This window comes from Hyaena hyaena, unplaced genomic scaffold (genome assembly GCF_003009895.1).
Source record: "Hyaena hyaena isolate Hyena2069 unplaced genomic scaffold, ASM300989v1 scaffold_111, whole genome shotgun sequence".
Classification (NCBI taxonomy): domain Eukaryota; kingdom Metazoa; phylum Chordata; class Mammalia; order Carnivora; family Hyaenidae; genus Hyaena; species Hyaena hyaena.
The window spans coordinates 3,096,013-3,119,866 of record NW_024080743.1 but is presented as its reverse complement, the minus strand read 5'-3'; the positions used below and the strand labels follow the sequence as shown (position 1 = coordinate 3,119,866).

The window sequence follows — 23,854 nt, the reverse complement described above, 5'->3', positions numbered from 1 at the left end:
AAGTAGAGGATGCTATGAAAAAAGTATATTCAGAAAACAAAGAGGTGACTGGGTGGCTCAGCTGGTTAAGCACCCGACTCTTGATTTCAGCTCAGGTCATGAGCTCACAGTTCATGAATTTGAGCCCCAGTGTGTGAGCCTATTTGGGATTCTCACTCTCCCTCTCTCTGCCCCTCCCCTGCTCATGCTTTCTATAAAAGACGGGAGGGAGAAAAGAAAACAAAAAACAGCTCTTGGAAATTAAAAATACAATAGCAAAATAATTAAAAACTCTGGGGTACCTGGGTGGTTCAGTCTGTTAAGCATCTGACTCTGGATTTCAACTCAGGTCATGATCTTACAATCATGAGATCAGGCTCTGTGCTGACGACACGGAGGCTACTTGGGATTCTCCCCCTCTCTCCCTGACCCTCCCCACCCCGACCGCGTGTGTGTGCGCACGCGCGTGTGTGTCCCAAAATGAATACATAAACATCTTTTAAAAATTAAAAACTCAATGTAACAACTTCCAGTTTCTAGTAGTAGCAGATTATGTTTTTCAGATCAATTCTCACTATTCTACTGCATAAAAACTTTTTTTTTTTTAATGTTTTATTTATTTCTAGGAGAGACAGAGAGAGCGTGAGCAGGGGAGGGTCAGAGAGAGAGGGAGTCACAGACTGAAACAGGTTCCAGGCTCTGAGCCGGCAGTCAGCACAGAGCCCGACGCGGGGCTCGAACCCACGAACCGCGAGATCATGACCTAAGCGAAAGTCGGACGCTTAACCGACTAAGCCACCCAGGTGCCCCTCTACTGCATAAAAACTTTAAAATATGGGTAAAATATATATTTCAAAAACATGAAGGATCAAAGATAAGCCAAGGTAACAAGGAATTACAAAGTCACAAATGAGGGGCGCCTGGGTGGCTTAGTCAGTTAAGCGTCCGACTTTCGCTTAGGTCATGATCTCGCGGTTCGTGGGTTCGAGCCCCGCGTCGGGCTCTGTGCTGACTGCCGACTCAGAGCCTGGAGCCTGCTTCAGTCTATGACTCCCTCTCTCTCTGACCCTCCGCTGCTCACGCTGTTTCTCTCTCTCCTAGAAATAAAAAAAAAAAAAAAAAAAAAAGTCACAAATGAAAAATGAGAACCAAAAAGGAAAAATAAAAGCATATAAGCTTCTTTTGCCCTGAGGACGTTTGTCAATTCTGAAAATCAGGATCTTTGTTTTGATAACACAGCACAAAATATAGGGACAAATCGAAATCCAACAAACTACACAAGGGAATTTCAAGCCCTGAACCTGGTTTAAAGTGGTTCCAGACTAGGAGTGACCCCAGGCACATAGAAGAGGAAAAGACAAACCTTATACATAACATGGAATACCACAAACTAACCATAAAAGAATGATTCTCACATACAACATGTTAAATGAAAAAGTCAAGACAAAAAAGGATACATATGATACTATTCATGTGAAGTTTAAAAAACCTACAAAAGTAATCAATGGCAATACAAGTCAGAATTGTAGTTACTTTGGGGTAGATACTTACCAGAAGCAGCATGAAAGAATTTCTATATCTTGCTTAGTGGGAATTCCAGGAGTATGTTCACTTTTTTAAATCTTAACGTTCTACATATAAGATCTGTACACTTTAATGGCTAAATGCTACATCTTAATAAAACTTTAAAAAATGAAGGTGAGGGGCGCCTGGGTGGCTTAGTTGGTTAAGCGTCTGACTTTGGCTTAGGTCATGATCTCACTGCTCTTGAGTTGAAGCCCCATGTTTTGGGCTTAGTCCTGGCAGCTCAGAGCCTAGAGGCTGCTTCAGATTCTGTCTCCATCTTTCTGACCCTCCCCTGCTCACTCGCTCACTCTCAAATATAAAATAAATTTTTAAAAAAATTTTAATTATAGTTTGTGCTTATTCAAAAGCTATTTACTTACCATAGCTATTTCCATAATTTTGATTTTTATAATTTCTAATGGAAAAAAATCTCAACAACCACTAATATTGTCAAAAACCTCAGAATAAACTTCACATTTCTACTCACTAAAAATCCATGTCTTATGCTTTCCCAATTTATTAAGTCTCAGAAAATTTACAGTTACATTATTCTTACATGACCATCCAAGAAAATGTTCACCGTTGTCATTTCTAGAATCCAAAGGTTCATAAAATATACTACAACTAAAACAGAATCATCTGGGGGTGCCTAGGTAGCTCAGTGGGCTGGTTAGGCATCCGACTCTTGATTTGGCTCAGCTCATGATCTCACAGTTCATAAGATCAAGCCATCCCCCGGGCTCGTCCTGTCAGGATCCCCAGGCTGGAATTCTCTCTCTCCACCCCTCTTCCTGCTCACATGTACTCTCTCTCTAAAATAAATAAACTTAAAAGAAAATAATCATCTGTACAATCAAGGAAATGAGAATTTCAGCCTAAAAGAGAAAATTTCATATGAAAGGCACAATTAGTTATATTTCAAGATTATAAAAAGGATCCTTAAAGGGGTGCCTGGATCGCTCAGGTGGTACAGCACTGACTCAGGGCCATTGAGTTCAAGCCCCACATTGATGTGGGGCCTACTTAAAAACAAAGGATCGCTAAAGTTAAACGATACAAGAAATATACATGCTGGGGGGAAAAAAAAGCCAAAATACCCTTAGTATTTAACATATTATCTGATGATAGAGTTACAGCAATTCATTGATTTCCTCATTCAACAAATATTTCAGTGCCTGTTATATGCCTAATTCTTCTACAAATTAGGTAAACAGCAGGGATACAGTAGGAATAAAAGAAATGATTCTCATTCTAAAAAAACAAAAAACAAAATGGTGTGCCAAAAATGGGAAATCTGACTCTATATAAACATTTATACTTTTTCAAACTATGACAAATATATAATACTAATATTTCACTTATTTCATGAGGTATTTGAAAGTCTGAGGATTAGTTCTCTATCAAGAACTTAAGGAAAAATTGTTCCTAAGCCCCAAGTATTAATAAATAATTTGGATTCAATAGGGACATTTATAAAAATTTTTATCGTATTAATCCAGGTTTCTCTTGGGGCCTGTACAAATTCTAAACGCTGAATCTCACATTACAAAAAGCAGTCAGACATCATCTTTCAAAACTTTACAGCATCTCTCTATGGTTTCAAAGAGGTGGTTTTAAGGAACTAGTCAATGAAAATTCTATGAAAAGTAATCACAGAATACAGCTTATTACAGGGAAAAAAGGAATGCTGAAAAGCACAGGTGACATTAGAATTAACTATATCAAAAGATTATTTTTAAACGCAATTTGCAATTTTAAAGCATCATTCTACCATCAGTTAAAGGTGGTATCTCAAAATATTCTAAAATACATTTGATATTTGTAAAACTTAGTGCATAAATCAGCTCATGAGGCTATTAGTTAGAGCACACTGGGAGGATGATCAAAACTCAACCTCAGAAAAAGCACTGGAACTAAACTGATGTAGAAGTAAAAATATTAACTCATATATATGGGGTAATGGAAAATCAATATAAACAAAATACAGAAATAACATATATTTTAAAAATACAACCGATATCAGAACCAATAAAACACTGTTAAAAGAACAAACACACTTCAAATATTCTTGCAGAGGTGATAAAATCAATAAACTTTCATCTTCTAAAAACCCAGAAGGATTTCTCCTCCTGCCACCAAAGGATTCGGAAGGAAGAAATAATCCCTTCTACCAACACAAACAAAAACTTCCTTCTGTGGATTTTTAAACAGTCTAAAAGGTCAGTTAATTAGTGCTAATAAATAACTTCTTTCTTTTTCACTCACTCCAGGACTCTGAATCAAGCATTCAGCCAGATCTACCTCTGAGCCTGCTCCCAATCTACCCTGCATCACTATTTCCAGGCATCCTGTACTTAAATTCAAGCCAAACCTAACCACTACACTCAGGTCAATCCAGCAAACATTTACTAAAGATCCTAGTAGTGTCAGTGTCTATGCCAGGAAGTGTGTGGATAGGGGAGAATATAGCAATGAATCAGACTGATTAAGCAATGATCTCTGCCCTCTAGGAACTTCTCAGGAATCTCCATATGCAAAACCTTCCTTATTCCAAAACCCATCCCAAATTATCTTTTTTGGTATGTCTGATATACATAGCCTGAACTAATACATGAAACAGCTTTTGCTTCCTATGAAACAAAACTTGTATATAATCTTTTGCCACTAGTTTTTAATACACTGCAGGTAGGACAAAATTTTTCTATTTTTTCTATTTTGCTATTGAATTAAAAAACGTTTAAAGACTGAAGACTAATAAATTAAATAGCACTTGTAGGTGCCATAATTATAAATCAGTACTATCCTCTTGTCCTATTTTCTGCCTACAAACAGGAGAACGTAGGTAAAATGGGTTTTGAAGAGTTCAGCCAAACCCACATTTATAGGCTGGGGGAAGAAGAGAGTGAGTCCAAAATAAAAGCACGGAAGGGGAGTGGAATGGAGCAATTTAAGCAAATAGCAAATGCAGAGGAGAGAGATTTGTTAGAGGCAGTTCTCCAGCCTCTACCTTATTAGTCAGGACAGAATGATGGCATAAATAGGTGTCTTGATTAACTCTCAGCCTCCTTAACTATGAACAGCTGTTAACACAATGGTAAACACAACAATTTCTACCAACAAAAGGGAATACACTATAAATATTTATGGATGCCTGGGTGGCTTGGTCGGTTAAGCATCCCTCTTGATTTCAGCTCAGGTCATGACCCCAAGGTTATTGGATCAAGCCCCGCACTGGGCTCTGTACGAAGCATGGAGCCTGCTTGGGATTCATTCTCTCTTATCTCTCTCTCTCACTCTCCCTCCCTCCTTCTCCCCAACTCACGCTCTCCATCTCATTAAAATAAAAAAATAAAAAGGATGCTATCTTATAATTATGTTGTACCCTGAAGAAATGAAGACACTGATCTTTTTGTTTGATATTATCAAGAACACAGAACCCAAAACTAACTCTCTAGCATATATCCAACACTTACTTAAATGCTCATTTGAAACACGTGGAATCCCTTGAAGCACATCTCAAATCTATTGCCAGTTAATTCATATCCCCTCACAACCAAGTAACAAAGTCTGACATAACCCACTTAGCCTATCATTATTAGTTCTGTCCCCCAGAGTCAGTATTAAAGTGGTTCTCTATTTTACTATTTTATTGTCAAATTTAACATAAGATTTAAGAAGCATTAAAAAAGCAATGAAACTCCAATGAATATCAGAAAGAAACTTAAGTTTGAGTGCATAACTGCATTCATCATTTTTTGGTAACAACTGTTCCCAACAATTAAACCCTTGGGGTAGTAATGTGATCTTAAACATGAAATAATAGAACTGATTTCTAAATTCAGAATTTCAAGAGAATTTTCCCAACCTCAAATTCCTCAATGACAAGAGCACAGTATAGGTGTCTGTTACAGTCCACTGGAAGCACAATATCCTATTCAAAACAGAACAGGAAGTCCAGTCATATTTCTCTAAGGTCTCTTCTCTGGTGCTAACAATAGCCCTCTACACCAACTTCTACTCATCTGGGGTTTAAGCATCCAGATGACAGTAGTTCATTCTATATTATTTAGTTCCTAACAAATGTTTCCCTCAAATCCTAAAACCACTAAAAAGTTTATAACACAGTGCATTAAATTCTAAGAGAAAACTTAATTTAAAATTTTTTCATAATTTCCAAAAAGATACAAAACAATGTTTACTTACAACAGAAATTCCCATCTCTTCTACAGTTTACCTTTCCACACTGCTGAGAAACTATTCAAAAGCTGAAAGTAGATAACCAAAATACAGAAGACAGTGGGAGATTGCTAACCACTCTGAATGCATTATATTCTTTTTTTTTAATTTTTTTTTTAATGTTTTATTTATTTCTAGGAGAGAGAGAGAGACAGCGTGAACAGGGGAGGGTCAGAGAGAGAGGGAGTCACAGGCTGAAACAGGCTCCAGGCTCTGAGCTGGCAGTCAGCACACAGCCCGACGCGGGGCTCGAACCCACGAACCGCGAGATCATGACCTGAGCGAAAGTCGGACGCTTAACCGACTAAGCCACCCGGGCGCCCCTGAATGCATTATATTCTTAAATTACAATTAAAAAATTTTCAATCGCATTTTAATCATCTTCTCCTTAAAACTGTTCTACAGTATGATAAAAAGTGCTTTTTAAATCTAAGAGTTAAATCTAAATACTATTACTCTACTCTTCCTATGTGTACTTTTAAAAAATAATCTGTGTACATTTTTGCTTTCTCTGAAACGTGGATCATTTATGTAAAAATAAAAATATTTTCGAAGTATAAAAATAAAAAACTATACCCATCTACTTATTTGATAATGCCCTCCAATTACAAAATGTACAAAATCAAAGGGAAAAGGCCAAAAAGAGTCTGAGAATCTGACTAATGTAAAAGGTTAAATTTTACATAATTCACTTACTACATAATTTTCCCTAATGTAAGAACAATCAACGCTATCTAAGAAACGAACGTCGGAGGTATGGGGGGCAGGGGGGGCGGTGTGTTTACAGACTGGGCAAACACTTGGCCTGAATGCTGCAGGAGATTCCAAGGCTGGCTACGTGTTCAACTAGATGAACTCTAAAGCCTCTCTCAGTTCTAAGATTCCCAGCCTGTGAAAAATAACGTAAGAAAGCATTTCGCCCTTCAATTAACCGATCTACCTTCATTCCCAACCAAACTGCTCCTTTAAAGACAAAAAAGTTCTTTCCCCCTTTTCTCTGCAGTGGTTTCACGAGATCCTCGATAACAAAAGGCACGGAAAATGTGCACAGGTGAGATAAAAAGGGGAGGGGCTTGAGGCGAGGCAGCTCTCAGGACAGCGCCCCCACGCCCAGGTCCCTCCGCTGCACCTGAGAAATCACTGCCCTCCACACCTCCACCCTTCCGAAGCTGCGTCGCGAGCGAATTCTCCGATGTATTACAGTCCACCCGCACCTTGGCCAGTATTGGGCATTGTCTGCAGCCTTCAGTGCCCAAGAAAGACAAGGAGGAAAGAGAAAAGGGGGAGACGAGTGAGAATAAAGAACAGCGGAAGGGGAAGTAAAGCAATCGGGAAGCCCTACGCTCCTTTTGGCAAAATTGGCTTCCCCATCGACCCATCAATTTAATTCAGATCCCAAAAGCCAACCCCACCCCCCCCCACCCCAGCCCAAGGTAGCAGCTGGGAATGCACCAGCCGGAATCCCCGAAGCTACGCGCGGGTCCGGGGCACACAGACTGGGAGAAGGACATGGGCGTGTGGGCTGGGCCTGGCTGGCCGGAGGCCGGGCTCGGAACAAAGCAGCCAGGCTCCCCCTACCTGGGGCGAGGGCGGTGGGCGGCGCCTCGAGGCTCCCCGCGCAGTCCCGGCCCGGCGACGCCCTCGCCCCAGGGACCCTAGCCCAGGCTGGGGGCCGCAGTGGGCCCCCTCCCCGTCGGGGAACACCGCCCCTTTGGGACAATGGGCCCCCTCCCCCGCCTCCGGGCGGGGAGATACAAAGGGAGAGGAGCGCGGCCCGGCAGGGAGCCAGGCGTCGGAAAGTGAAGGCGAAGGAGCGACGGAGAAAGGGAAAGGATGGCGGCGGACGCGGGAACCCGCGGGCCGCTCCCCCGGCCGTCCAAGGCGCTGCCTTCAGCTCCGCCGCGGCGGCAGAGGCGGGAGCGCAGACCAGCAGCCCCTCAACCCCGGCGGAAAGGAACAGGGGTCTGCACACAAAGGAGAGGGACCCCCGCCCTCCGCTAGCGCCTGGGGCGGGAACAGTCCGAAGCGCTCTGGCCGCCGACGGTCAGCTGCGCCTGCCCAGCCCGCGCCCCTCGCGCGCTGTGGAGTCCGCGCTGGGAGCCCCTCTATCGGACTCACCCACAGCTCCGTGCCCCAGCTCATGGCGGAACTTGAGGCGACTCCGGCCGTCTGGCTGCTCTGCTGTCCGTCCGTCTGTCGGCTCTGTCCCTAGTGTGTCCGACCTCCCGCTGGCTGGCCGACGGGCTTGCGGCTCCACGACTGTGCCTCCGAAGGTGCCGCCACTGCCGGGCTCCCCTGTGAGTGAGAAAGACTAGACAGGAGAAGCCGCCGCCGCCGACGCCGCGTCCCCGCCTCCCGGAGCTGGCAGGGAGGGGGCCCGGGCCGAGGGGAGGCGGGACGCGGAGATGGGAGGGGGCGGGGCGCGATGCACCCTGGGATCGCGGCGGACCCGCGCTTGCTTGGCCTCAGCCGGCGGAGTCCCTCGCCAGAGGGTCTCCCAACCCGTTTGGCTCTCGCGCTAGGTCTCTTCCTGCCTGCCGCTTGGGGTTCGCACAGTCCCGCCGCCGCCGCCACTCTCATCTCTGTCTCCAAGATGGAAAGGGAGAGAAGGGAAAGGCGTCCACCTCCCTTCTCTCCCCTGAGACCCTTTTAGATGAGGCAACTCCAGTCACCCTCCCTTCCTTCCTCTCGCTTCCTCCAGACCTGGGAGAAATCCTGACATAGAAACCTCTTAAAAATCCTTGGGTTTACATAGTCGGAGATTTGTGTTTTACTTATTTTTTTTAAATCTTGATTGGTAAAGGTGATCTTGGGAATCATCGAAATGTGTAGAGGTTGAACGTCAAATGTGAATGCAACGTGCCCCGATTTTGTTTTTAATAAAACATTTTAATTTTATAACTTCTGCCAGGAAATCATAAGAGGCAGATCTTTCAGCATTCATTTTCTTGCCATAACAAGAGATGAAAGACATGGACCAATATGAGCTGCGTTATCACTTGCAGGAACCGAGCTAGACCCAGCTGGGGAAAGGGCGCCTCGTCCCTGGGGTTGGGCGGGAACCAGATTCCTCCCCGGTAGACCAGAGAGCGTATTGGAAGTTCAGATACCTCTCACTCAGAACATGGGAATCTTGGAGGCAGATCCACCATTTCCTTTTTCCTCTGGGGATTACTTCCCGGCCTTTGTGAGCAATCATTAACTGCAGTCATCCAGCTTGGCGGGTACCATTAGATACCAAATACACTTAGCAACTACTAACATATGCTTTCGCATTAATTGTCTCCTAAACACATACACACACTTCAATCCAGTCACTAGTACAGTGCTCCTCGATGTCTTGACAGCTGAGTGTCTGTAAATTCTCCAAACCGGAGTGTCGGCATTTGAAACTCCTCCCCTTAAAGTGCCTGCTCAGGTGCCCCAGTCTGTTCCGCTTCAATCCTAGTCCCTGCCTAGCTGTGTGATCCCTCTTGGACTTAAGGCAAGTAATTGTGCCTTAATTGTGCCTTCCTGCCAGGCCATCATTCTTGCTGAATCCTTGCCTCCCTTCTCTGAATCCAGCTTTAAGCATATAAATAATCTCTTCCAATGGCCAAATGTTAAATGCTTAAGTATGCCATGCAGTGAAAAGTCTGTGAGGCACTGACTGAACGTTTTATCTTTCCAATATTTTTCTATACTGCCTGTATTTCAAATAGAATTTTCATTGTTAATGGTATCACCTAATGCTGCTATCCATTTCCCCTCTCCCTATTACTCCCTAGACATCATGAATGCATTTAGCAATCCCAAGTAAGATTTATTAGTAGTGGAAAATATATTAAATGGTTGTCTCATTATTCAGAACCATTCCAATACTAAGCTTTACTGTATCTAGGTATTCTCATGAAAGTTAAGACACATGGAGCATAATTTAAGCCAAAATTGTATGCTTTCCCTTTAAAAAATAAAATAAATAATCTACCATTCACATTGAAGATCATCCTTAACCATACTGTTTACACAAGTCCCCAAATGAACATAAAGTCTTATCTCCTACCTGACCATTTTTCTTCTCCCAAAGTTTCTGAACAGAACGGCACACTTAGAGCAATTCATTTCTTTTCAGAAAGTTAGATTTTTGGCCAAAAATTCCCAGAAAATTTCCACTATCCTACATTAGTATAAAATTAAAACATAATTCAAAAAACCAACTTAAATTGATAATCTCTTTTAAGTAACTATAACTTACAAAATTTTATCATGACTTTAGAATTCATTATTTACTTCAACAGTCTTTAAGCAAAAATAATTAAAAAGTGAAAATATCACAACAAAAGAATATTTTGTGTTATATTTTATTATATAACTAATAAAAAGTCATCAGCTTCCCAAGTATTCCTTTTATTAATGAATCTCTAAAATAGTATAGGCACATTTAATTTTTTTTGACTTTTTTTTTAATGTTTTATTTATTCCTGAGAGAGAGAGAGAGAGAGAGAGACAGCATGAGCAGGGGAGGGTCAGAGAGAGAGGGAGATACAGAATCTGAAGCAGGCTCCGGGCTCTGAGCTAGCTGTCAGCACAGAGCCCAATGCGGGGCTGGAACCCACCAACCGTGATATCATGACCTGAGCCAAAGTCGGATGTTTAACCAACTGAGCCACTCAGGCGCCCCAATATAGGCACATTTTCGCTAACAAATATCCAGAGGTGTTTTATACACACATGCATAGTCACACACAAATATATATTATTGGCATGGCAGTTTATAAAAATGTTGACTTGGGGCATGATCTACTGGGTGTTTATTCATATATATAAGATTTATTCTTATGGACCCATAACAAGGCATTTTGTGAGCAGTTCAAAAACATCATTAAAAAAGATAAAACATAACTTTTAGCATCTTGAAAGCAAAATCTTTTTAGTATAATAGCGGTCTACTATTATTTTACTTCGGATGCTACCCCCAAATCATATTTTGCATCAGTTTTTTTTTAATGTTTTTTTATTTATTTTTGAGAGAGAGATAGAGACAGCACGAGCAGGGGAGGGTCAGAGAGAGAGGGAGACACAGAATCCGAACACAGGCTCCAGGCTCTGAGCCTGTCAGCATAGAGCCCGACGAGGGGCTCCAATCCACAAGGCGTGAGATCGTGACCTAAGCCGAAGTTGGATGCTTAACCGACTGAGCCACCCAGGTGGCCCCCATATTTTGCATCCTTAAGGGATAAAAAATTTTGTCAAGCCAATTATCTTAGACCTTTTTGCTACTTGACCTATTTTGGTAACCCATTACCACAGAGCTTCTGTTTCATAATATTTTATAATGTAATCAGCAGTAAGAAGGAATTGAGAAAATAATATTCTAGCTTTCTCCACATATTTTTGCAATGAAACCACTCTACTGAGTAAACTTGAAAGAGCTCAAATTACACAGGCTCATTAACAATTTTAAAAATTATTACAGGGGTGCCTGGGTGGCTCAGTTGGTTAGATGGCCGACTTCCACTCAGGTCATGATCTCAAGGTTTGTGAGTTTGGGGCCCGTGTCGGGCTCTGTGCAGACAGCTCCGAGCCTGGAGCCTGCTTCAGATTCTGTGTCTCCTCTGCCTGCCCTTCTCCTGCTCACGCTCTGTCTCTCCATCTCTCAAAAATAAATAAACATTTAAAAAATTTTAATTATTACACTGTATCTTTTTATTAACTATGAAAAATAATTTTTATTGAATTAATTTTCTCTTCAAGCATATGTTTGAACTCTGCTCTAAGATAAGCCATTGAAGTGTTACATTTTGTGTATTTTTATCTTGTAGTAATTCAAATGTAAGTTCTTTTTACAGTTTCTTGGTTATAAACATTTAACCAATGCCCTTTCCAGTTTCAAAATTTCCCTGCATGAATTCCCTAATTAAATCAGATTGTGAATGATAATTGTTCACTGCTGTATTCTGGAATATAGAGTAATTTACTAGTCCAAATGCATCAACAACCTCCAACCATACATCAATCTCTTGTCTTAAAATTAAATTTTTGCAAAAGTTATTCTAAGGGATGCCTGAGTGGCTCAGTCGGTTAAGCATCTGACTTTGGCTCAGGTCATGATCTCACAGCTATGAGTTCAAGCCCCACGTCAGGTTCTGTGCTGACGGCTTGGAGCCTGGAGCCTGCTTCAGATTCTATGTTTATCTCTCTCTCTCTCTCTCCCTCTTTCCCTTTCTCTCTTTCTCTCTCTCTGCCCCTCCCCCGCTGGTTCTCACTCTCTCTCTCTCCCAGAAATAACAAATGAATAAATTTCATTTTTTAAAAAATTTATTCCATATATAAAATTAGTAATGTCTCTAGCACTTCATTGGAAAGTGTTTTCAAAGAAAAAATAAAACTTTATATCAACACTTGGAATACAGAAAGCTTTTCTTAGCATATATGTACCAATGTCCCAATGATAAAATGTTACTAATCATATAGAATTTCCACTATTGAAAGGAAATCTCTAGCGTAAACAATAGCAACTCCCTTTTTGTTATTTAAATAACTTAAGATTTATGTCTTAAAACTATAGCAACAAGTGTCCACAAATAGAATCATTATCTACATAGGTAGGCCAGAACAATCACGCTTAAACTATTTTAGTTAGAATACCAAGACACTGTACTTCGCACCTCCGTCTTAATGCTTCAAATGGAACACCACACCAGAAACTGGATCATACCAGAATACAGATCTATGCCAGCTGAAGGAAGAATGGCACTGACTAGTTAATAGTCATCACTGCTTTCTGAACTGCCAGTTTTCCTAACCAAGGGTTGGAAGAATTTCAAAACTTCACGAGAATAGTTTAAAGTGGCTCACTGAAGAAAAAGAAAAGAATACCACCTACTATTTTGTCTTTGAGGATTCTGTTCTCCATTACTGAATCTAGTTAAAGCATTTCATATAATTGCTCTAATGAAATTTAGCAAAAAGAAAAAAGTAAAAAAAAAAATTTTGTGTAAATCAAATGGAACAGATTTATTTAAAGAAGTAACTCATTTCCACTTCTCTATGATGATTGATTCTTTCCCACTAGCTATTACAGAACTGAATGGCTTTAAAAGCAATTACGTATTTATTTAAATTCTCTTTAGAGTCAAGAGCCTTGGTATAACAAAAGTTACAAATTTCTTCAGGTGATTATTGCACCTTTCCAAACCCATTCAAAATTTCCATTAACTCAACTCTTAAAGCATTCACTTGTTTTTGTTTGGGGAGTGGGAGGGTTGCCTGTGTTGACAAATTTAAAAATACACACATCAGTAGGGCATATGGGTGGCTCAGTCAGTTAAGTGTCCAACTTCGGCTTAGGTCATGATCTTGAGGTTCATGAGTTCAAGCTCCACATCTGGCTCTGTGCTGACAGCTCAGAGCCTGGAGCCTGGAACCTGCTTTGGATTTTGTGTCTCCCTCTCTGCCTCTTGCCCACTATCACCCTCTCTCTCTCAAAAGTAAACATTAAAACACACACACACACACACACACATATCAATTAAGAAAAAGAACACCTAGTTCTCTAGTTTCTTTCTATGAAACCCAATTGGTATATCATATACACTTATAGGAATAAACTGGCTTTTACAAGCTAAAAAAAGCTGATTGTTAAGTTTTCAGAAATTTTGCAAACAGATTGTTAAAAATGTTAGCTTGGTACCAGTCACAGTGAAACTATTTACACCATGGAAGTGGTAAATGCTATAAAGCAGGGCTGTTTTTTCCTTTGAGGAACTAATCCTTAAGCATCAGCACCCATTGTTGAAACCCTATGCAGATTAACATTGAAGGAAATGAAAATTTACCTTTAGTGACTAGGTGAGAAAATTCTGTAATGGAATGATAAAATTTAATTTCATTAACTCCATTCAGATGCATTTGGGATACTCAAGGTCTAACATTGTCATTTTTTCTTCATTTCCTGTGTAACAGAATCATACCTATTATGGTAATCCTACTTTCTTCCTATTAGGATTCTAATGTCTGTAAGTCTTTGTCATTTGATATTTACTATAACATGTTATCGATTTACTTGAAAAGTCATAAATAAATAACAATTTCACATCCTCCATGTCAGGATTTTATGCTACCTACGAGTCAATGTTTAATATTATTTTTGTTAATCATAAAGATGATTTAAAAGCTGATTCTCTTCATCCTTGTCCAAACCCAATTAGCTAAAATTTTAGTGTTCATTTTATGGACCAAAACTGCCTAGATTTTAGATACTTTAATTTCTTTCAGAGTAAGATAATCCATATGTAAACTAAATGTATTTTTAATTTTAGCAACCATTGCATTGGAACAATACAGTTTTATCCTCTAAATAAAAGAGCAAGTTAAAGCTACTTCTTTTGAAATAAGCCAGCAGATAAACAATTTCTGGTTAAACTATTAAAATCTGACTTTATCTTGCAGAGCCTTGTCCTATAGTTATAATCTAGACCATCTCTAATACAAGACATTCTAGAGAGAATTAGCTGTAACAGCTTCCAATAAATGACAATTTTCTGGGAGCACCTGGGTGGCTTAGTTAGCTAAGTATCTGGCTTTGATTTCAGCTCAAGTCATGATCTCACCATTTTCAGATGAAGCCCTGTGCCAGGCTTCACACTGCTTGGGTTTCTCTCTCTCCCTCTGCCCTTCCTCAGCTCACACTTTCTCTGTCTCTCTCAAAATAAACAAACATTTACAGAAATTTTTTTTTCTGTAGGGTTGCCAGATTTAGCACATAAAAATATAGGACTTCCAGTTAAATTTGAATGTCTGATACTGCCAATAGTAAATGGGACATAGGTATACTAAAAAATTTTTTGTTGTCTATCTGAAATTTCAAATTTGAGTTTACCTGAACATCTTGTATTTTATCCAGCAACACTAAGTACTCAGGATAATCTTAGATTAAACACCTTGGGTAAGAAACTCTTAGCCATGAATTTCAGTCATGGGTTTGAGGGTGTTGGTGAATACCTGAAGTTAACTGTAAAAGATTTTTGTTAGATATGTCTACAACATTTTCTGAGAACAGCTTTTATCTGTGGCTCTTAATGAAAAATTTGTTTCTTGGAGAGTTTTAAAAAGTTGTGCCTGAGAAGGTTCAGAACAGTGGGTAGAAGATGCAATCACTTTTCACTTAAAGATGAACTTTTTACTGTGAGTTTATATGCACAAAATATAAACTCTGAAAGGACACACAAGAAACTGGAAGTAGGGGGTTCCTCTGGAGAGGGGAAATAGGAGACTGCTGTGAGAAACCTCACTTTTCATTACCACTCTTTTGCACTATTTCCAATTTTATTTGAAAATAATTTATTACATTATTTTATTTTAATTTTATTACACTGCCCACTTTTTACCTATTTAATAAGAGTTTAGAATTAAAAAATAACAACAGTGCCTAGGCCTCACTCTAGGACTATTAAGTCAGAATTTCTCAATTTCCAGTGGTTGGGCCATGATATTTGTATGTAGGCACATTTGCTATTTTTAAACTCCACGATGTATTTTAATTATTCATCTAAATCATACACATGCTGCTCTATACCATTTGCCTAAAAAACTACAAACACAAACACACACAGTCCACACTCACACAGATACCATCCTTTGTATCTCCTGGGAAAGACTGAGGAGATGAATGACTCACTTCAAGCCACGCTGGAGAGATTCTGTTTAAAACTGATGGGGAGTGAGTCAAACCAGTCCACACAGAGGAATGGGGAGGCATGAAACTGCTCAGTGTTCAAGTTGAAAGCTCAGGAAAATGGATTCCTAATTAATGTTTTTGGCCTCTTGAATACACAGTGGGGTAATTGAGCACTTGCTTAACCTCTATGAAATAACCTGCCTTTTCTGTACTTCTAAAGGGGGAGGCCAGGAGTAGCAAGGCCCTGGCACCCCTGGAAACTCTTCCTAGTGTTCTGGCATCATAGAACTTTGCCTAGCCTGGTTCAAGGAGACAGCCCCACCTATTCACAATTTACCTCAGCCTACCCACTACCCAGCAAATGTCATTCAGTGTTCACAGACTACAGTTCTTCAGGAATTAGTCCACTGGCCCCAGCTGAGTGTGCTAGAGCACTGCCTGAGTCATTCTCCAATGGTTGAACCTGAAGAAATAATGTCCCATCTCCACCATTTCAGCAAATTTGGCAGTGAAGACTTTTTTATGGGCAAATATATAATCTGAGGGGAAAAAAATATTTCTCTTTTTTAGTGTTCTATCTCTGGTCCGTTGTGTTCAGGGGAAAGGAATGCCACAAATTATATGACTGTAGCACAATTTAGGCCACGCATTTGATTTCATTCACAAAAACAACTCTAGCCATTATTATGAACCCATATTGTAGAAAATAATGTCTGGTTTTCTATTAATAGCAGTCCCGGGGCTTCTTGGAGATCTTTCTCAACCTCCAAATTGGGTAATTTCTGAGGTCATTATGGCTATTTCACTTATTCTCTGGAAGGGGGTAATTCAAAATTTTCCTTGATAAAACTAAATATCAAGGTTTGGTTTCAAGCATCCAGATCTTAAAATCCTTAAGTTGACATTTTTAACAAAAAGAAACATGTGAACTGTGAATTTTGCCAACATCCAAGAACTTTCACAATATAGCCTCGAACTACCTTTCCATTTGTCTCCTACCACTCCGCTATCACTCCTAAGCTCTAGCCATATCCAACTGCACTGAGTTCCATGACTCCCTGGGTACACTATCATGCCTCAGTGCATGTGTGCCTCTCCATCTGGTTAACTCTTACACATTCTCGAGGACTAATCTAACATGATGGGTCTGAGAAGCCTTTTGTGAATATTCCTTTCCCTCTTTTTTCCTCTCCTGACATTGTACTTAGTGCTCCTTGGTATGTTCTTATTGTGCTCAGTAGCTACATCTAAACAGATCATTCAAATAGTCTTTTTATTTGTCCATCTCCTTTGAGCTCAGGATTATTCCTGGCATAGAACAGGTACACAATTAATATCTAATCAATGAAAATCAAAGGTTCTCAAATAACAAAACAAAATTCACTTTCTACATAGCTTTAAAGTTGACAATAGATATAAGTAAGTCATATTTCTAGGATTGATTTTCAGATTCTTTTACATCAAATGCCTCTATACCATTCTTATTTGCTTCCAAATTGCCAGCAAACTAGCATTAAAATGTGATTTAAAGAAATCTTAAAATGAAAATTATTTATAAAATAATGTTTTCTTAATTATACTCTTTTTTATACAGAAAAAGGATTGGCAGGAGCTAATTATTTTAGATTTGTAAAATGCACAGACTTTTTGTACATTCTTTAAAATTAGTAAATTCTCTTAAACTTGAAAGTTGTTTAGAAATTGTGCATAAAAGCTATATTAGTTATTGTTCAGAGTACAGGCTAAAAGAAACTCTTTAAAAATTAATAAAAAGAATTCAGAAAAACCAAAGCAACTATGACTGCCACTTTCCTAGCAAAAGATCAATAGAGATGAGTTAAGTGCTTATCTTATTAAAGAGTGAATAATCAACAAAAAGGAAGCAAGCTTAATGATGATTTTTTTTGAAGTAGGGAGAAAGCCAATTCAATTGTGACTCCCAAATTTCTAATCTAAACATTTTATCTTTTTCTATTTGTTGTTTTCCTAAAGAATTATACCTGTAGGCATATAATATAATTAATCAAACAACACAGTTTAATGTATTTAATGTATTGGCAAGACTTAGAAAGACAGCTAGATAAGGCCATCTATGAAAATGTATCATCATAAACTTTAAGAAGTAGTAAACAAGTTAATTTACATTCAAATATAAAAGTTGTAAACTACAGAAATAATTTTAGGATACAACACCTCTTGTTCAAAACCACACAATCAGATATTTTAAATTACAAATCTTATTTTTTAAATTTCTGGGGAAGATTCATGGCTGTGCCGTTGTTGTTTAATCTTTTACAAGCCTACAATGAAGAGGTAAAAGAGGAAACACTTGATTTCATATTATGGAATTTGTTTTCTAACTGTAGAATGTGTTCATGTTTCCCCAGCTTGATAGTAACATCTTCTCAGGTTTGGATCAGATTCACAAGGCAGATTAATACTGGCTTTAAGGCTGATTAATTGATTTTGAAGTGTCATGAGGATCATCTCTAAGCCTATATAATCTGCTTCACTTCAAGCAAATTGTTTATCTTTTAAATTCCCCCAAGAAAGAAGAGTTTTAAACTCCCAGAAAATGCGTGTACTGCATTTTGGATAATGATGAAATCATCCCCTATTATAATCAAATGTGTTCAGGTTTTGTCAAAACACGTAACAGGTTTTGCCTGTATATGAAAGGATTCCAATGGGATTTTTTAATGACTTTTTTTTCCCAGAAGAATTCTATCAAATAATGAACTTAGCTCTACTTTAAACAAACTTGATATGGCTTTAAAAAACCTGAACATAAAAACACCCAGGTGCTCAATCAACTGCATACCCATATGGAAAAAATAAATTTGACCGCTACCCCATATCTTGTATTATGTATCTTGACCGATACATAAAATTCAGTCTTAGGTAGATTTTAGATCTAACTATGAAAATTAATATAGTGAAGCTCCTAGAACATATCATAGAGATTATCTTCATGATGTGATATTAGCACAAGTGTATTAAACAGGATACAAAAAAGCACTAACCATAAAGGAAAAAAATTGGTAAATTGGCATTCATTAAAATTTATCAAAAAGTACTTTTTAGAGTGTAGAGATTACTAAAAGCAAAAAAGAAAATATTCAAGTAGCCTACAAACATATTAAAAAGTGTTTAATCTTATTAGATATCAGAGAAATGTACATTAAAACCACCAATGAAATATTACTACATGTCTGTCAAAATAGTTAAAATTTGAAAGCCTGACAACTCCAAAGGTTGATGAAAACATGGAACAGTGCAAATTCTCACACACTGGTGGAACTTTGAGAAACTATTTGGCAATATCAATCACATACTGTATTGACCCCAAAATTCTACTCCTAATATATCTCCAAAATGAATGCATTCATCTGTGTACCAAAAGACATGTACAAGGACGTTCATAGCAGCAATTATTCAGTTAAATACTGGAAATACCCCAAATTTCCTTCAGTTGTAGAATGGAGAAATAAAGGAATATTCATGTAATAAAATAATTACCACAAAGAAAAAGAATGAAATATAACTACAAGCAAAAGTAACAAAAATATTAAGTGAAAGAAGCCAGACAAAAGGAATCTATAACAGCAGGAGAACCTAGGGGCGCCTGGGTGGCTTAGTCGGTTAAGCGTCCGACTTTCGACTTTCGCTTGGGTCATGATCTCGCGGTTCGTGGGTTCGAGCCCCGCGTCGGGCTCTGTGCTGACTGCCAGCTCAGAGCCTGGAGCCTGTTTCAGAGTCTGTGACTCCCTCTCTCTCTGATCCTCCCCTGCTCACACTGTCTCTCTCTCTCTCCTAGAAATAAATAAAACATTTAAAAAATTTTAAAAAAACAAAAAACAAAAAAAACAACAGGAGAACCTAAATTATAATGTTGGAAGTCAGCAAAATGGTAATCTCTGGGGAGACGAAGAAGGTGATAATTAGGAGGAAGTACAAAAGAGTCTTCTGATGCTGGTATTCACTTTAGATGGGTGATGCTTGTATAAGGTGTTTCAATTTTGTGATGATGCTTCAAATGAGGTGCTTAGATTTGTGCATTTGTATATGTGTTGCACTTCAATTTTTAGAAAGCTAATTTTTAAAAGAAAAAAGCTGATCTCTTAGGAGTACTTATTTACCTTTTTAAAAATATTTTATTTTATTTATTTGGGAGAGAGAGTGAGCACGTGCTGGCGGAGAGAGAGAATCTTAAGCAGGCTCCCAGCACGGAACCAGACACAGAGCTTGATCCCATAACCCTGGGATTATGACCTAAGCCAAAATCAAGAGTTGATCGCTAAACTGACTGAGCCGTCCAGGCACCTCAGGGGTACTTATTCGCCTTGTAAAATAATTCTGCTTTCCAAAAAAGAATGTTGGATCATTTACAATGTCTTACAATTTTCATAGAACTTTTCAGAAATTTGTCCACTGAATAACAGAAGTTAAACTTCCACAAATCATTAAACGTAAGGTAGGGGAGTTTAATCGTTACCTTAGTTTTGACTGCCATCTAATGGCGAGAATGTTGCATTATATAGAAGCAAATAGAACCTGTCCCTGGAGTGAGCAACGGAACATTGACTTTGCTACAGTTTGTAGGTCTGCTTTTCTGTAATTTATTACTTACAAATATTAGGCAAATATTTGGACATGAGGTAGAAATTAGATGTAATGTTAGGATATATAGATGTTAGGACATGATGTAGATATTAAGACATTCACTTAAGACTGTTAAATATAGAATAAAGCCGAAATTTCCGTTTCTTTGTGTCAGAATTTCATGATCCTTTTCCAATTTTTATTCTGCCTCCTGACCATACTCTACAGACCTTACAGATTACAGCCTACTTAGTGTGGAAAATATTAGGCAGCAACAATATATATTTGTTACCAGGAAAATCCAAAAGGAGAAATAGACTTAATATGTGTAATTCAATTCTTGGAATAAGCAGTGCTCAGTACAAAGCATTGGATTAATATATTCCTTAAAGCATTCTACTTGAACCTTAGCTTTTCAGTGGGAATTTGGAAAGCAAAGGCCTAGGTGGCATGTTGCTATAATCTGACCTAGAAGATATATATGCTGTGATGAAATCTACCACTAAACGAGAAAGGTAGAGGAGACTTAGGTGAGAATTCTAGGTGAGAATAAGCACTTTTGCACCTCAAGTATTAACTAGATATTTTTGAAAGCAAAGAAGACTTTCCCTAGGCAGAATCTTTGGAAAGAAGCTTTAAGATAACTGGCACCCTTTGGTGGATTTCAATAATTTCCATGGAAAACTGAAAAATAGAGGGAATTTGGAAAAGAGGATTTTGGTTATATTTCTTCTGTATTTCATCAAATCCAGTATGATGACTAAGAAACCAAGATGAACACAGGTCCACCTCCAGCAAAATGCCCCAACCCCTTACGTTATGATTAATCCAGACAAACTAATAAATTGGCTTTTTGTTTGCTTGTATGACAGTTTCATTGAGGTATAATTGACCTGTTATAAACTTCACATATTTAAAGGGATATATATGCCGTAAAACATTAGTTTGCAGGCATAATTTGTTCCAGAAACACACTTTTAATTCAAAGCACTTACATATCAAAGTAAATTTCAAGAACCATTGGCTCAATTGTGATCGATCATGTGACATTTGGTATCATACTACTCATATTGTAAGACATCGCTCATTTGTCAGTTAACATTTATTAGAAATGTTTGCTCGTCTTGAAGAACACTCACAGAACAAGTTACTCACAATCCCAGGTTTTAATCCCAACAGTCAAGAAATGAATATATTCATCACCCCCAAAAATTCTCTCATGACCCTTTGTAACCCAAAATTCCTCACTCTATCCTGCTCTTTCCCTAGGCATCCATTGATTTGCTTCTTATCATTATGGATTAATTTAAGTTTTCTAGAATTTTCCATAAACAGAATCATGATGCATGTACTCTTCACTGTTGTATTCCTTTTACTCTGCAATTATTTTGAATTCATGTATATTGTTGCTATATCGGGGTGCCTGAGTAAGTTAAGCATTCGACTCTGGATTTCAGCTCAGGTCACGATCTCATGTTTCTTGGGATTGAGCTGCTAATAGCACAGACCCTACTTGAGATTCAGTCTCTCTTTCTCCCTTCCCCTCATCTCTCTACATAAATATAGGTGCTTGGGGGACTTAGTCACTTAAGTGTCTGACTTCGGCTCAGGTCATGATCTCACTGTCTGTGGGTTCGAGCCCCACGTCAGGCAGGCTCTGTGCTGACAGCTCGGCGCCTGGAGCCTGCTTTGGATTCTATGACTCCCTCTCTCTCTGCCTCTCCCCAGCTCGTACTCTGTCCCTCTCTCTCTCTCTCTCAAAAAGCAAATAAACATTTAAAAAATAATAAGTAAACATTTTTTAAAAAGAAAGTTTTATTGTTGCTAAATAAATTGTTAATTCTTTTTTACTATTTAGTGTCCCATTGTGTGGGTATCCTACAATTTGTTTATCCATACATGTTGATTGATGTTTTGATTCACTTGACTTACAAGTAGCCTATTTGTAAATATTACTAATAAAGCTGCTATGAACATTTGTGTAACAGCATGTGTGTAAATACATGTTTTCATTTTTTTCCTTACAGTGATTACCTAGAAGGGTTCAGCAGGCTGAATAATGACTTGCCAAAAATGTCATGTCCTATTCCCCAGAACTTGTGAATATGTTACCTTATAGAGCAAAAGTTACTTTGAAGTTGTGATTAAGTTTAGGAACCTAAAATGGGGAGATTATCCTGATTATCTAAGTTAGCCCAGTGTAATCACTAACATCTTTACAAGAGAGACGCAATAGAGTCAGTCAGACAGAAGATGAGGTGATGATGAAGCAGAAAACAGAGAAAGAAATTGGAAGACGCACTACAAAGCTGTCATCATCAAGACAGTATGGTATTGGCACAAAAACAGACACATAGACCAATGGAACAGAATTGAGAACTCAGAAGTGGACCCAAAAGTATACAGCCAACTAATCCTTGACAAAGCAGGAAAGAATATCCAATGGAAAAAAGACAGCCTCTTTAACAGATGGTGCTGGGAGAACTGGACAGAAACATGCAGAAGAATGAAACTAGATCAATTTCTCACACCATACACAAAAAATAAACTCAAAATGGATAAAGGACCTGAACGTGAGACAGGAAACCATCAAAACCCTAGAGGAGAAAGCAGGAAACAACCTCCTTGACCTCCACCGCAGCAACTTCTTACTTGACACATCCCATAGAGCAAAAATAAATTGCTGGGACCTCATCAAGATTAAAAGCTTCTGCACGGCAAAGGAAACAACCCACAAAACTAATAGGCAACCAACGGAATGGGAAAAGATAGTTGCAAATGACATATCAGATAAAGGGTTGATATCCAGAATCTATAAGGAACTCACCAAACTCCACACCCGAAAAACAAACAACCCAGTGAAGAAATGGGCAGAAGATATGAACAGACACTTCTCCAAAGAGGACATCCAGATGGCCAACAGACACATGAAACGATGCTCAGCATCCCTCCTCATCAGGGAAATACAAATCAAAACGACACTGAGATACCACCTCACGCCAGTCAGAGTGACTAAAATGAGCAAACCAGAGGACTCTAGATGCTGGCAAGGATGTGGAGAAACGGGCACTCTCCTAACCTGTTGGGGGGAATGTAAACTGATACAGCCCCTCTGGAAAACAGTGTGGAGGTTCCTCAAAAAATTAACAATAGAACTCCCCTATGACCCAGCAATAGCACTGCTAGGAATTTACCCAAGGGACATAGAAATGCTGATGCATGGGAGCACATGTACCCCAATGTTCATAGCAGCACTCTCAACAATAGCCAAAACATGGAAAGAGCCTAAGTGTCCATCAACGGACAAATGGATCAAGAAGATGTGATTTATCTATACCATGGAATACTACATTGCAATGAGAAACAATGAAATCTGGCCATGTGTAGCAACATGGATGGACCTTGAGGGTGTTATGCTGAGTGAAATAAGTCAGGCAGAGAAGGACAAATATCATATGTTTGCACGTATAGGAGGATTAGGAGGAACTTTACTGAGGATCTAGGGGGAGAAGAAGGGTGGAAATGGTGGGGGAAAGGGAGAGAGGCAAACCATGAGAGACTCTGGAATGCTGACAAAAACTGAGGACTGATGGATGTGGGGGGGAGGGGGGATAGGCACGGAGAGGGGCACTTGTGGGGATGAGCACTGGGTGTTATATGGAAACCAACTTGACAATAAACTATTTGTAAAAAGAAAAAAAGAAAGAAAGAAAGAAATTGGAAGAGGCTATGCTGTTGGCTGTGAGGATGGGGAATGGGATCAGGATACAGGCAGCCTCAAGAGCTAGAAGGCAAAGAAACATTCTCCCCTGG

At 39.1% G+C, this 23,854-nt stretch overlaps 1 protein-coding gene across 2 annotated transcripts in view; it reads right to left on the bottom strand.

The window, feature by feature from the left end:
- Positions 1-8,105, bottom strand: part of FNBP1L (formin binding protein 1 like) — a 113,244-nt gene extending 105,139 nt beyond the window's left edge. For both annotated transcript variants that reach the window (XM_039236466.1, XM_039236465.1), the window contains exon 1: positions 7,900-8,105. In XM_039236466.1, the coding sequence (XP_039092397.1) occupies positions 7,900-7,923 (24 nt within the window). In that variant the 5' untranslated portion in view covers positions 7,924-8,105. The remainder of the gene's footprint in view (positions 1-7,899) is intronic.
- Positions 8,106-23,854: the final 15,749 nt, after the last annotated feature.